The sequence below is a fragment of the Miscanthus floridulus genome, chromosome 8, assembly GCF_019320115.1.
Source record: "Miscanthus floridulus cultivar M001 chromosome 8, ASM1932011v1, whole genome shotgun sequence".
NCBI lineage: Eukaryota > Viridiplantae > Streptophyta > Magnoliopsida > Poales > Poaceae > Miscanthus > Miscanthus floridulus.
Window position 1 is genome coordinate 30,700,875 of NC_089587.1, and position 14,957 is coordinate 30,715,831.

Below are 14,957 nucleotides of genomic sequence, written 5' to 3' on the forward strand. Positions count from 1 at the left end.
CGCCACAAAGCTAGTACGCACCTGCGAGGGATGCCAGTACTATGCTCGACAGACGCACCTCCCGGCCCAAGCCCTCCAAACCATCCCCATCACATGGCCATTCGCTGTGTGGGGACTGGACATGGTTGGGCCTCTGCAGAAGGCACCCGGGGGCTATACCCATCTGCTGGTAGCTATCGACAAATTCTCTAAATGGATCGAGGCTCGTCCGATCGCTCAGATCAAATCCGAGCAAGCGGTGCTATTCTTTACGGATATCATCCACAGGTTCGGGGTTCCTAACACCATCATCACTGACAATGGGACACAATTCACCGGGCGCAAATTCCTAACGTTCTGCGACGACCACCACATCCGGGTGGCCTGGGCGGCCGTAGGGCACCCAAGGACGAATGGCCAAGTAGAGCGTGCCAACGGCATGATCCTACAAGGCCTTAAGCCAAGAATATTCAACCAGTTGAAGAAGTTTGGCAAGAAATGGCTTGCCGAACTCCCGTCAGTCATCTGGAGCCTAAGAAATACCCCGAGCCGAGCCACGGGATTCACACCGTTCTTCCTGGTCTATGGAGCCGAGGCCATCCTCCCCACTGACTTAGAATACGGCTCCCCGAGGCTACAGGCGTACAACGAGCAAAGCAACCGCACTGCCCGCGAAGACGCCCTCGACCAACTGGAGGAAGCCCGCGACGTCGCGCTACTACACTCAGCCAGGTATCAGCAAGCCCTACGACGCTACCAAGCCCGGCGCGTCCAAAGCCGGGACCTGAAGGTGGGCGACCTAGTGCTGAGACTGAGGCAGAGCAACAAGGGCCGCCACAAGCTGACCCCACCCTGGGAGGGGCCGTATATCGTCGCTCAAGTGCTGAAGCCCGGGACCTACAAGTTAGCCAACGAGAAGGGCGAAATCTTCACCAACGCTTGGAACATAGAACAGCTACGTCGTTTCTACCCTTAAATTTCCAAACGTTGTTTACATTGTTTCTCGAAATGAATAAAGAAGCGTTCTTTAAATTGTTATAATCTTTCGAGGAACCCCCTTATAGACAAATCGGCTGTATAGAACCCAAGGACCGAAAGATCGTCTCAAGGGCGAAAAGGCCGGCCGAGTCGTGAGAACGGCCTATGCCTCTGGGCTACGGCAGCTCCCTCACCACCGTTTCGCCCAAAGGACAGCTTAGGTTCCGAGGAAGTTCTTTGCAGAGAGGTTATCTATCGATAGGGGCTCGACGTCACTATAACGCAATAAGGGAGACTCGGCTCTGCCTCTGCAAAGTCGAGCCTCCCTCGGGGGCTAAAAAGGGGGAACCCCCCTAAGTCCCGGACACCATTTCTCAACCGTTTTTCCGAAAATTTCCACACCAAACTCTCTCGCGCTCCGACGGGACCTTCGCAAGAAACCCAAAGACCAAAAGCCTGTCTAGAGGCCAAAGGGCCGGCTGAGTTGTGAGAACGGCCTACGCCTCTGGGCTACGGCAGCTCCCTCACCGCCCTTCGCCGAAGGACGGCTTAGGTTCCGAGGGATTTCTTCGCGATCGGGACAGAGGGCACGAACTTAGAAATAGAATGGAAAACGGTTAAGAAGCACACATACGCAAATACTTTAAGGGCCTCGACGGCCACAAAAAAACGTCACGATTCGGCAACTAACTCGATTCGGTTACATGGCCCCTTTTGGCCCAGGTCAAAGCTCAAGGATCGGCGGCTGGCGCGGGAGGGACCACCTCTTCTTCGAACAGCTTGGCCAACGCGGTGCCAGGTGCCTCGGCCGCCTCCAACAGCCTCACGACCTCTGCATCAGCCTCCTCGTCATCTTCTGGCAACACGTAGCCGTCGCTGACAGCCTCGAGGTTGATGGCGTAGTGCGAGGAGACGACGGCCAGGGCGCGCTTGACACCCGTGTGCAACGCCCCTCGGAGTCTCTCGCGGACGTGGCCGCTCAACGCGATGAGGCGGCTCCCAAGGGAGCTAGCTGATTGGACCTCCTCGACGTCCAGAGCCTCGCAGGCAGACCGGACAGCGCTGCGCAGCGCCTCGTGCTCCCGGACCTCGACATCCAGCGCTGCTTGCGCCGCGACGGAGGCCTCAGCCGCCTGGGAGGCCTCTTTCTCCAGACCTACGTCGCAGCAAGGGGTCAGGAGTCAAGCGCGAACCAGGACAAAAAGAGCAAATGGAACGAGGAACATGGTTCAGCGGAACTTACCCTCGGCCTTGCCCTTCCAGGCTGAGACCTCGACCCGAGAGGCCTCGGCCGCCTTGGTAGCCTCTGCCAGGGCGACTTTTGTCGCCTGATGCTCGCTCTGCTCCGCACCCAGCTGCCCGGCTGTAGCCTTCGCAGAGGCCGTCGCTTCTTGGGCCCGAAGCCTGAAGGAGTCTCGCTCCTCCTCCAGTTCCTTGATCTTGGCCACCAGAGGGGCGGACTGCTCCTTAGCCATGGCCAACTCCTGCCTGAATGTCGGCACAACGAAGGCGGAGGTCCTCCACTTCCGCACTCCGCGCCGACAATAGTCCCTGGGCATCGGCAAGCAAGCCCTTCTGGCGCCGGAGCTGGTCCCAGATATCCCTCTCATTTCGCAGGAACACCGATTTCCCAAGGGATCGGGTCTCGAGCTCCTAAGGAGGCAAAACAAAAAACACACGTCAAAACACTGCGAGCGGGCTCGGAGAGAAAACAACGCGGCACGAGAGGGGAAAGTACTCACCCGAGTGACACCAGGCAAGTCCCTTTCCATGACAGTCATCGCTGTCTGCAACGACCGCACGGCCAATCGGCGATACTCCTCGAGGGTATCCCAACGCCCCCCCTCGGCGACGTCCTCAAGGGCGAACACAGGCTCCCCCTCGGGATCAGCCTGGTCCCGCCAGAAAACACGCGGGAAGTTCCACCCACGGGGCTCGGGCCGTAGCGGAACAAGGGCCGAACTCCCCTCGGCAGGATCTGGGACTTGTTGCTCCGCGGTACTGGCCGCCTCGACGTCCGCCGCCTCCTTCCCTCGGGAGGAATCATCAGACGAGATTGTCTGAACCAGGGGCGGCGCCAAAATTTGCCCCGTCTCCACCTCCATCGCCTCGGTCTCGACGGACCCGAGGGCTCTGGCCTCCGCCGTCTCTACCTTGATGGCCTCGGTGTCCACCGCCCTGACATCGGAGGTCTTGGGGGCTCCGGCCTCGCCCTCAGTGGCCTCGGCAATAGCAGACGCCCCAGCCTCCTTCGCGGCCGCCTCGGCCCCCTGTTCCTGGGCGGCCTCCTCCTCCACTCGCTCCGCGGCCGCCTCGGCCCCCTGTTCCTGGGCAGCCGCCTCCTCCAAAACGGCCTCACCCGACCCCGCGCCACGCTGCGCGTCAGCCTGCGCCTCCGCTGCCTGATGGGCGGAGGAGCTAACGTTCACCTTGAGCGCCTTACGGGGCGCCAAGGGAGGGTCTCCCACCAGAAGCGTCTGGCTGCAAGAAAAGACACTCCCAAGGTCAGCATGCAACCAAGGGGCAAACAAGAAGCGGACTCCGCCAGGAAAGACGCTTACCGCGAACGGGGATGCAACCGCTTCGACACCGTCCGCCTCCTCTGCAACGGCGGCGGTGGTGGCAGCAACGCGGCCTCGGTGTCCACCAGCGCCAGCTGGACCCCGTCGGACCCCGGCACCTCCTCGACCCTTCGCGGAGATAATGGGGTCGCCCCCACCGTCACCCGCTCAACCTCCACCGTCGAACCCATCGGGCCGACGGCACGCTCTTCCGACACCCGCGCCTCGGGTGTGCCGGCCTCGGCGCCGGGACGGGCCACCACTGGCCCCGGGACACCTCCTCCTTCTCCTAGGGGCGTCAGGCTCCTTGCCGGCGCCCCGGGAACCATCTCCCTGATGTCGGGGAGGTGTTCCAGGCAGGCCGTCCCCACCTCGCACCCACCGCCGTCGCTCGAAGAATCCGACACCGACGGCGAGGGAGACGGCTCCAAAGGGAGACCGTCGAGCCTCTGGCGCCGGCGACGGGCGTCCAGCTTTTCGCGCGCGAGGATCTTCTTCGTGCGCTTCGCCTCCTGGGCATCTTTCTTCTTCTTCTCCTCCTCGGCACGCGCCCTGTTCACGGATCGCCGCCGGGCGTCCTCAGGAACGGGCGGCGGGGAGCCTCGCACGTCTCTTATCCCCTGTGAGAGCGACGAAGGTAAGACAACAGACCAAAAAGGCGAAAAACAAGAAGGACGCGAAAGCCTCGACAACATCCAACTTACCAGCGAGACATACCCCCGCGACGGGCGCATCGGGAACGGCATCAAGTCATCGAGCCTCGGCTTCCCGTCTACCGCCTCCCTCACCCGACGCAGGGTCTCGTCATCGGTAAGGGCGAGGGCGGACATCTTGATACCGGCGACCGGGTCGCTCGGCGTCATCTCGAACAACCGCCGTCGCCGGGCCATTAGCGGCAACACCCTCCGGCGGTGAAAGGCCGCCACGACCACGGCCGCCGAAAGGCCGCAGTCACGCAGCTTCCCCAAGGCCCTCAAGAGCGGTTCCAGCCTAGGCTGGTCGACCTTGATGACGCCGTACCCCCATTTCTCCGGTTGACTCTCTACAACCCGCCCGGTATAAGGGGGAAGTCCTCCGCCGTCGTTGCGGAGGTAGAACCAGCCGTCATACCAACGACGGTTGGACGTCGACAGCTGGGCCGGGATGTAGAGGGACTGCCGGTCTTGGCGCACGTGGAGGGTGCAGCCGCCGGCCCTCTGCGCCTTCCGAGCCCCCCTCGTTCCCCCCGGCTTGGAGGTGAACGTCGCTCGGAACAAATGGAGCCACAACTCCCAGTGGGGAGCGATCCCTAGATACCCCTCGCAGACGGCGACGAAGATGGCCGCCTGCGCGATGGAGTTGGGGCTGAAATTGTGCAGCTCCACGCCATAGTAGTGCGGGAGTGCCCGCATGAAGCTATCCGCCGGCGACCCGAAGCCTCGCTCGTGGAAGACGACGAAGCTCACCACGTAACCGTCGCGCGGCCTCGGCTCCGACTCGTCCCCCGGAGCAATCCACTCCGGCTCGTCGGGGTCGGTGATCGGGCGAAGAAGACCGGCCTCCACGAGCGACTGCAGCTTCTCCTCGGTGACGTCGGACCGCTCCCAGGGATCCGCCGGGAGGATGACGGGACCACCAGCCATTGCGCGGCGGAGGACGCTGCTACAGCGGTAATCTCTCCCCCTCTCTCTTTCGATCTCTCGCCCTCGCACTTCTCTTCCCCGGCGCTCTATGCTCTCAGCGACGGCACGGAGGCAGCAAAGGCGAACGCGGAAAAGGTAAGGAGGGAGAGGGCGAGGCTGTTTGCGTATTTATGCAGGGACGAATCGAAACCACCGGGCGACGAAATCGGGGAAGTTTCCCCCAGGAAATCCGGTGCGGTTATCCAGATCCGGTCTTACCGCCCACTCCCTCCTCATTAATTGCGCGTGCAGTTACGTCCCGTCGACTGACGCCACGTCACGCCCAACCGCAGCAGCTGCAGGCGCCGTCCCACCTCCCCGAAAAAGCTGCCTCAAAAGGCGCGCCTGCCGTTGCTAACCGCAGGGAGAGAGGTAACCCCCACCCGATTCCTTTCAGGCAAAGGGACCAGGCACCGAGCCCGTTACGGTCCAGGGGTTCGAAGGCTGGGCCCTCAGGGGTTTCGACAGCCGCCCCAGGACAACAGAGTCAGGGGCGACTACGGGCGAGCCTATACGAGGCCGAGGCCCAAGCAAGCGAAACGCTTGGGATGCCCTGTGTCGTGTCCGAGACCGGCAGGGAAGTCTCCGAATGGGATCCCACCGTAGGGAGGCACCGAGCCACCGAGGCCCAGCGAACGGCCTCGGCACCCACTAGAGAAACCCTCCGGTACTCTTGGAGCGCGTCTTCGGACCGCTAGCCGACCCCCAGCGAACGGGGTACGGGCCTCCACTCGGACTTACCCGATAACAGCTCACCGGAAATGCCGTCGCTCGCGCCCACCGAGGGTAGCGTGGCATCTTCCACCCCTCCTTCCGAGCGAAAAGGAAGCGCGAGGGTCGAACAAAAAGTCAGGAGAATCCCTGACGGCCCTCTCGCTCCGCGCAGAGGCTAAGGGACTCTTCCTGCGAAACGTTGCCAAGTCCCAGCGACCTGGGCTCGCACACGAGGGGACTCGGCAACACAAACCCTCCTTCCGAGCGAAAAGGAAGCGCGAGGGTCGAACAAAAAGTCAGGAGAATCCCTGACGGCCCTCTTGCTCCGTGTGGAGGCTAAGGGACTCTTCCTGCGACACATTGCCGAATCCCAGCGACTTGGGCTCGCACACGAGGGGGCTCGGCAATACAAACCCTCCTTCCAAGCGAAAAGGAAGCGCGAGGGTCGTTCAAAAAGCCGGAAGAACTCCTGACGGCCCTCTTGCTCCGTGCAGAGGCTAGGGAGCTCCTTCTGCAAAAAGACGCCGAGACCCCGCGACCTAAGCTCGCACCCGAGGGGGGCTCGGCAGTCAGACCCTCACACGCGAGGGACGAACCAAAAGCCAGGGGACCTCTGACCGCTCTCTCGCTCCGCGCGAGAGACTCGGGGGCCCTCCTGCAACTTTGCCGAGACCCAGCAGCTCAGGCTCGCACACGAGTGGGCTCGGCAAACAGCCCCCCCCGTCCGAGCGAAAAGGACGGGCGGGGGACGGGCAAAAAAAGACGGAAGGACCCCTGACCGCCCTCTCGCTCCGTGCGGAGGCTCGGGGGCTCTTCCTGCACCCGAGATAAAGACAAGCGACCCAAGCCCGTTACGGTCCAGGGGTTCGAAGGCTGGGCCCCCAGGGGTTTCGACAGCCGCCCCAGGACAACAGAGTCAGGGGCGACTACGGGCGAGCCTATGCGAGGCCGAGGCCCAAGCAAGCGAGACGCTTGGGATGCCCTGTGTCGTGTCCGAGACCGGCAGGGAAGTCTCCGAATGGGATCCCACCGTAGGGAGGCACCGAGCCACCGAGGCCCAGCGAACGGCCTCGGCACCCACTAGAGAAACCCTTCGGTACTCTTGGAGCGCGTCTCAGGACCGCTAGCCGACCCCCAGCGAACGGGGTACGGGCCTCCACTCGGACTTACCCGATAACAGCTCACCGGAAATGCCGTCGCTCGCGCCCACCGAGGGTAGCGTGGTATCTTCCACCCCTCCTTCCGAGCGAAAAGGAAGCGCGAGGGTCGAACAAAAAGTCAGGAGAATCCCTGACGGCCCTCTTGCTCCGCACAGAGGCTAAGGGACTCTTCCTGCGACACTTTGCCGAGACCCAGCGGCTCAGACTCGCACACGAGGGGTCTCGGTAAAACAAACCCTCCTTCCGAGCGAAAAGGAAGCGCGAGGGTCGAATAAAAAGTCGGGTGAACCCCTGACGGCCCTCTCGCTCCAGGCGGAGGCTAAGGGGCTCTTCCCGCAGCATCGTCGAGGCCCTGCGATCCGAACTCGCACCCACGGGCCCGGCAAACACAATGTAACTCCCCACTCGAAAGAGAGAAAAGCCCCTGGAGAAGTGAAATCACTCCTCCAGGGCCTCGGGGGCTACACCCGGCGGGTGCGCTCGCGCGCACCCACCGAAACCCCGAAAACAAAACAACATCCCGACAGGAACTATGAAGAGCCAATTCTCGTCAGAACCTCAGGGGGAGTGCCTCCACTCCCCCCAAGGCTCGGGGGCTACTGTCGGATACCGTGAGAAGGGGTACCCTAAGCAAAATCCAAAAAACGACTGCTTAGACTTCGTAAAGATCGAAACCAGCTAAACGCTGTTGGCCTCGGCCGATTCTCCGACTCGCCCGAGGCTCCAAGGGCCTCGGCCGATTCTCCGACTCGCCCGAGGCTCCAAGGGCCTCGGCCGATTCCCCGACTCGCCCGAGGCCCATCGCCGCAGGCCTCGGCCGATTCTCCGATTCGCCCGAGGCCCCCTCGCTACCGACCCCGAGCGATTCCCCGCCAAAGGCCACGGCCGGGCCACCGACCCTCCGTCTCGCGCAAGGCAGGCTCGGCAGCACTCCGCCGCCTCTTCCTTCTCCCGTCCCTCTGACAAAACGTCGTGTCACATCAGCTCAGCCGACTGTTGCCTCTGGCGACAACCGCACGCCCGGCACCGTACAGCAGAATGGCCGATGGGACAGGAGGCAGGACTGGGCAGGGGTTACCCGCCACTGTACTAACCACCGTGACGCCCATGCCTCACTATGCTGCCAACTCCTGCACCGAGGACAATGCAGCGTGGGGAGCCACATCTGGGCTACTGTAGCCTCGGAATCGGTACCCAAGGCCAATAACTCCCCCCAAGAACCTCGACAGTTTGCTTCACGGGCTCGGCAGCCTGAGGGTCCATGACCACCGAGCCCCCCGCGATGGCTCGGCCTCGGCATAGCCGCTGCCCCCTACGACGTCATTACACGGCAACCCGCACGTCGCCCGCCATGTCCTGCATCAAGCCGTACTGGAGCCCCACGACGCACAAGACCGAGTACGACCCGCATGTCACTTCCGCACGTCCTGTCGAGGCGCTCAACCACTCCAACAAATCACACGGCGGCGCAGTGCAGCGACGTGGCAGACCAGACGTCCGTCACGTCAGCACCCTGCCATCCACGACGGGACTGTGCAAGGGTTATCGGCTACTGTGCTGCCTAAACTCCTGCACCAAGGACGGACACGACGTGGGGAGTCAGAACCAGGTTCCTGTGACCTCGGGGCCAGCGAACCGACCGCTCTGCCCCGCTCGAGACCCCCGATGAGCCTCGGATTCCGCCTCGCCCGAGACTCCCGGTAGGGCCTCGGGCGAACTGGCCATGCTCCGCCTCGCCCGAGGCTGGGCTCGTCCCGCAATCTCGTCACCTCCACCTCAAAAGTCACTCCGGCAGGCTATCGCATCCAATTAATGCACCCAGCTGCCCGCACTACGGAAGTCACGATCGGCAGCATGCCGCGGCAGGACAACGGTCAAATCGCCTTTTTACCATCCCTTACTGACGATACAGGGCACCGTATCCTGTAGACGCGTGTTCGGCACTGTTCCGCCCAAATCAACTATCGGCGATGGCCGCCCAGACCTCACATTGCCACCCGCTAAAGGCCTCGGCACAGCAGGCCTCGGCACAGTGGGTCTCGGCCTCAGCGCGACAGGTCTCGACGCAGCCTACTACAGCAGCCCCCAGGCCTCGGCATTTCACCAAGTCAACAAAAGTACAAGAGCGCAGCATGTCGTCAGCCTTGAAGACCATACCGACTAGACATCGACTGGAACTCCCACGACGCCATACTGCTTCAGGGAGCGGAATACGTCAGCAAATAGTAGCCTTCTCATGTACCTCTCGCTTCCTCCTTGTAACTATAAAAGGAGGTAGCCAGGGCCATTTCTAGGGGGCGGGAGGAAAAAACACACCGATAGAATCACGCACTTCCACGCTGCTTGGGAGCAACGTCCCAAGCCGTTCGCACCACCCTCGTCGAGACCTGGGGCTAGCTCCCTCTCTCACTCAGCTTGTAACCCCCTACCACGAGCACTCCGGTGCAAGGAATACAAGATCAATCTCTCAGACTGGACGTAGGGCCTCGACTGCCCGAACCAGTATAAACCTTGTGTCTCTTTGCATCACCATCCGGGATTAGGGACACGCAGTACAAATTCACTCGTTGGTTGAGGGACCCCCGGTTCCAAAACACCGACAATAATGGATAACAAAATTCAAGCATCCATAATTTATCTCTTTGACTTTGAGTATGGGTTTTGTTTTTATTTTTTAATTGATATATTGTCCTTTTATTTTTACCGTAGCGTTAACACGGACATGCATGAAAACGAAGATGTCTTTACACTGCAGAAAACTTTCAAGAAGATCATGTATAAATTATTCTTGTATTAAATATTATATATATACAATAAAAGAAATAGATATCGGAAATTTCTTTCTGCCAATATAAAATATTATCTTAGCCGCATCACAGAAAGGTCTATAAAGTAGAGTTTGTGAGCCTGCGACGCCGCGCACTCCGTGACTGTATTAAATTCATAAACTTTGCTTTTTGGATTAAATGTCACTTTAACGTTGATATTTAATTTTTACAGTATTGTTATCTTATCGTGCGATCCGTGTGTTTTAGTATAAATTGTTAGTTATCCCGTAGCAACGCACGAATACATTACCTAGTATAAATATAAAGAATAAAAAAGACGACAAGAAAGATTGGCATTAAGCCAACTTCTTTTGATTATTTACAAACACATCTGAAGTTAACATGTAGGATGGTCGACCATAAGTAGCATTTGTTCTTTTTTGAAAAAAAGAAAGGTACTACAGAGTTATAGGATTGTCAATCTTATTAGCACCATTAAATTTTGGCAATTGTAAAACTCAACCAAGACATTCATTAAAGTGCTACATCCCTAGCTCGTAACCCAATTAAGAGTAAGTTCTCACAAGCCTAACTCCCCAGTCATTATTAAACTACATAAAAGGCTCCGAAAAAAAGACCACTATTTGAAAAAAAAGTAAATGATTATTGTTTTCTTTCATACATGATTATTGTTTCCTTACATGCATGATTATTGTTTCCTTCCCTGCATGATTATGCATGATTGTTTTTCTTTCGTGCATGATTATTATTTTCTTCCATGCATGTGGCCTCAGGTGATCGATTTGTTTCTTTTAAAACAGACGGGGATCGCAGAGATGACAGTTTCATTTTCTATCACGCGGGGTATATCATGACTGGAATAGAGGAGCGACTTAAAAAAAAAGTCGTATAAAAAATTATCCCATTTTGTTCTTTTTAGCAGATTCTGGGGCGTCGTCGTGGATGCTTCGCGCTCGGGGTCGACGCGGCTGGAGAAGTCTGGAAGAGGAAGGCAGACGCAGACGCAGACGCAGGCAGCCAAGCGCCAGGGAGCACCAATACCTTGCTCTCCGTGCGTTTATTATTTCTTTTATTACTGTTAGTTATTATCAATAACACCGTGCGCTGGCACCAGGCGCTACAAGTGGTAAAATTGAAATGGTTTGACGGGCGTGGAGGCCAACGGAGAGGGGAGCCAGCGAGAAGAAACGGATGGAATGGATAGATGAGTCATGAGCTCGCTGACGCGAAGAAATGGATGGATGAGCATGCTGACGTGGCAATTTGTGTCGGGTCCGGCGGGCCGGATCAGGTCTGCTCCTCCCGTCCTTTTTCAAGTGTCGTTTTTTCATCATATTTAAGTTTGATTAGATTTATACAAAATATTATTAGTAAAGTATGTATCTTTTATTAAATAAATATATTATAGAAATATATACAATGATTAATTAATCTAATGATACCTATTACACACTATAAATATTAATAATCTCTTATATATATTTGGTCAAAGTTAAGTATGACTAGATATGTAAGAACGATAATTAAAAAGAGATGGATGGAGTGGTTTTCGAATTGATTGTGGGGATTCAACTTTAAGATACTGTCCCATTTGACCTACCTTAAATTCGGTTTGTTCGGCTTCTTTTTTCAGTCGAAATAGTGCTTTTCTCTCACAACATTTCAACCAGAACCGTGTTTTTCAGTCACTTTCAACCAAATTTCAGCAAGCCGAACGGGGACTATATACTTTATTTGGCTCGAAAAGTTCATTTAACCCATCTTGTACGTTCACTATGCTCCGTCGCAACTATCCTACGCTATTCGCCTAGCAGCCTTTGCTCAGTCTTGTGTCATTGATGCCCTTCAGATCTGTGTAACGCACATTTGTCGTGACCGCTGGCATACAAGACGCGTTGTTGAGCTAGTTCTTCGCGAAGCAGCAGTTATGGGCAAGGCAATCGGGGCGTTCGGCTGGTCAGGTTTTGGCTGGTTTCGGATGATTTTGGATGGTTGAATAGTATTCTGTGAGAGAGAATAAGCTGAAACACGCGGAAACGAGCCGAGACCCTACCAGCCGAACGCCCTGAATGAATTTTGGTAGGGTGCCAGCAATCGATTCCTGCAAGATAACATAAATTGTAATTTCATTTCAATGCCTAGAAATCACAATGGTGGTCATATGTGTGTGTTCTTGTTCGGGTTAAGTACCAATTGCCTTAAGGATAACCATAATTAGGATTGCAGCTAGTGTTCCCCATTTGACGAGGAAATGCATGCGTGTTATTTGAATTCGGCGAAGCATCTATAATATCTATGACTCAACACCAAACCTCAAAAAGTTCCTAGTTCGAGAATATAGCCAAGGAGACCGCTGGGAGGTCAGTTGGTGTTCACATTAAAGGCCCTAGATTGCAATCATCCTGTGTTATCGCGGCTCCTCAGCCTGTTCGGGAGACCGTAAACGATCATGGATTATTTACTGCTGGCTGGTTTGGTGTGAGAGAAAAACACTGTTCCCGGCTAGAAATTTACGATCGTTTACGAGCAAGCGAACAGGCTGCCTATCGATTGCATCAGTCACCTCTGTGCCATGTCATGTCGGAGTTTAGCTCTTCACTTTGCATATTTCTACATTGTCTTAGACCATGTTTGGGGACCTATAGCTTTTCTAGAAGCACCTCTTGGAGAGGGTTTCTAAAGAAGTTCGAAAAGCTACTCCGAGGGAGTTTCTCTGCTTCTTTAGTAGAGAGCGTAACTTTTAGAGTTTCTGTTTGCTTGAGGTAACAACCCTGTTTAGGGGAGCTTTTAACTTTTTCGACTTTTTATGAAGCAAAAGTTGTCACAAAGCTCCCACAAATGCATGACCGTCATATGAGCTTATGGAGTGGGAGAATGCAAATGCACACAATCTTGTCTTATATAATCTCGCAATCTATGAAGCATTGCTTGTTGGTCCTGTCTATAACAGGTTTGGACCTGATCAACTTTAGTTACCCCTCCATTCTAAAATAAATTAACTCCATTTTTCGTTTTAGGCTCTGTTTCAATCCATAGGACTAAGAGCATCTCCAGGATACAATCTACTTGCTAAACAAATAAATCTAGCAAGTTAATAAAAGAAGTAGCAACCTCAAATTTTATTCTTCTCCAACAGCTCCATATAATAGCTTTCTAAAAATTAAAGTAAAGCTCATATTTATTTTTTTCGCTTTAGAAGTAGCCGATCTGTTTTTTTTCCCCCTTCGTCGAGGGGCACTGCTGCCCCCCTGTACATGCGTGGTAGCTGCGGCTGCCTGCCTGCCGCAGGCGTGCGGTGCCCTGCGCCCCTGCTTGCCAAAGGCGCCGGCTGCAGGCACACGGAAAGGAGTTTGGCAGCAGGTCACCACGCTTTGGCCAAGCGCAGCACCACCCGTGAAGGCACAAGCTAGGCGGCGGCCATAGTCCCTACTATCAACAGTAGCATAAGAACATAAGAACACTCTAGAAATTTATCCTTTTGTGACGTCCGTAATTGGTAAATTTTTTTTTTTGGGGGGGGGGGGGGGGGGGGGGGGGGGGGGAGGGGATGTTTGATAATAGCTTTTACCAAACAGAAATTGACCTTCTGTGTCATATATTCTAAAGTACTCACTCAGCTCCAAAACAAATTAATAACCATCTCACTTATTGAGGAGTCAGTTTTTTTTAAGTTTGAGCAAATATATACGCAAAGATACTAATATCTATGATGTGCAATGTGCATCATTATATTGATAATAGAATATATACTTTCATAGTAAACTTATTTAAAGGTATAAATATTGATAGTATTTTATATATAACTAGTTAAATTTGAAAAAGTTTGACACCTCCAAGAAGCGAGGTATGTGTGTTTATTTTAGGATAGAGAGACTATTTCGGGAAGTATTTGGAAGACCTGTAAAATAAACTAGTACTCATTCCGTTTCAAATTATAATTCGTTTGACTTTTTTTTTTACTCCAAGTTTGATCACTATCTTATTCAAAAAAGTTATGCAAACATAGTCAAATTTAAGTCATTCTTGAAGAACTTTTGTTAATATAACAAGTCACTGCAAAAGAAGTGATATTTTGCACAAATTTTTGAATAAGACAAGTGGTCAAACTTGGGGTAAAAAAAAGTCAAACAAATTATAATTTAGAACTGATTTAGTATGTACTAGTGTATGAATATCTCCCTTGCCATTGGGCCCACCTCGCGCTTGATGAACACAACACTTTGTACCTGTTTATCCTAGCTGAATAGATCTATATAGTATGAGAAAAAAAAGTATGTTTGGTTGATTGCTATGTGGATATAAACGGATACAAAAATACCTCCTCATGCTAACTCGGGACATGCTTAAAATAAGCTTTTGTGGTCATCCTGACTAGCAGGTGATGCCCATACAGTATGCACATATCACCATGAATGAATAGAGAATCTCTTTATAGATTCACATGTCGGTGACCGGGGATCTACGACCTGTTCGCTGGTTGGTTTCTGGGCTGATTTAAGCTATCTGGTGCTGATTTATTGTGAGAGAAAAATAATGTTGGCTGGTTGGTTTGGGCTGGCTGAAACTAACCAGCGAACAGGCTGCCTCGCTCGTTGCAGTTTCTGGGCGACGAGCTAGCTGTCGGTGGAAACTGGATTCTGCCGGCAGCCGGCGAAGTGCAGCGTAGCAGCAGCCTCGTCCTCGTTCTCGTTCTCGTTCTCGTTCTCGCAGCCAAGGACGTTTGGCCGAGATGGCGAAGGGGGAACCGGCCGTGGTTTTTTGAACGCGGCAGCATTCACTGGCCGGCAGCCGTACGTACAGGCAGCCTGCGAAGCGACCCGTTGCCCGGGTGCACAGGCAAAGCGGGCCGCCGGTACTGCACGGGCACGGCTCCGATTCGCGGGGCTCCCGTGCGCTGGACTACGGTCTGTGCCATGGCCCATGCTTCGGTTGGGTCGCTCTCGCTTGTGTTTGTCTTCCGCTCGCTTGAATTGAATTGAGGCCAACGGATGTACAGTACTCCATATAATGAGCAGCGAACCGAGCTGTGGTCTTTGCTGGACGTTCGATCATCAAACCAAGAACACCGCGGAGGACATCGAACCGAGGGAGGTGGGTGTATCGTGGCCTGGCCTT

At 54.8% G+C, this 14,957-nt stretch overlaps 1 protein-coding gene across 1 annotated transcript; it reads right to left on the reverse strand.

Moving 5' to 3' along the window:
- Positions 1-1,628: 1,628 nt before the first annotated feature.
- LOC136468801 (uncharacterized) lies at positions 1,629-2,432 on the reverse strand. Its single transcript, XM_066467234.1, has 2 exons — positions 2,201-2,432; positions 1,629-2,113 (listed from the first exon to the last, which is right to left on the reverse strand). The coding sequence occupies exons 1-2, from the start codon at positions 2,430-2,432 to the stop codon at positions 1,689-1,691; spliced, it is 657 nt and encodes a 218-aa protein (XP_066323331.1). The 3' UTR covers positions 1,629-1,688.
- Positions 2,433-14,957: the final 12,525 nt, after the last annotated feature.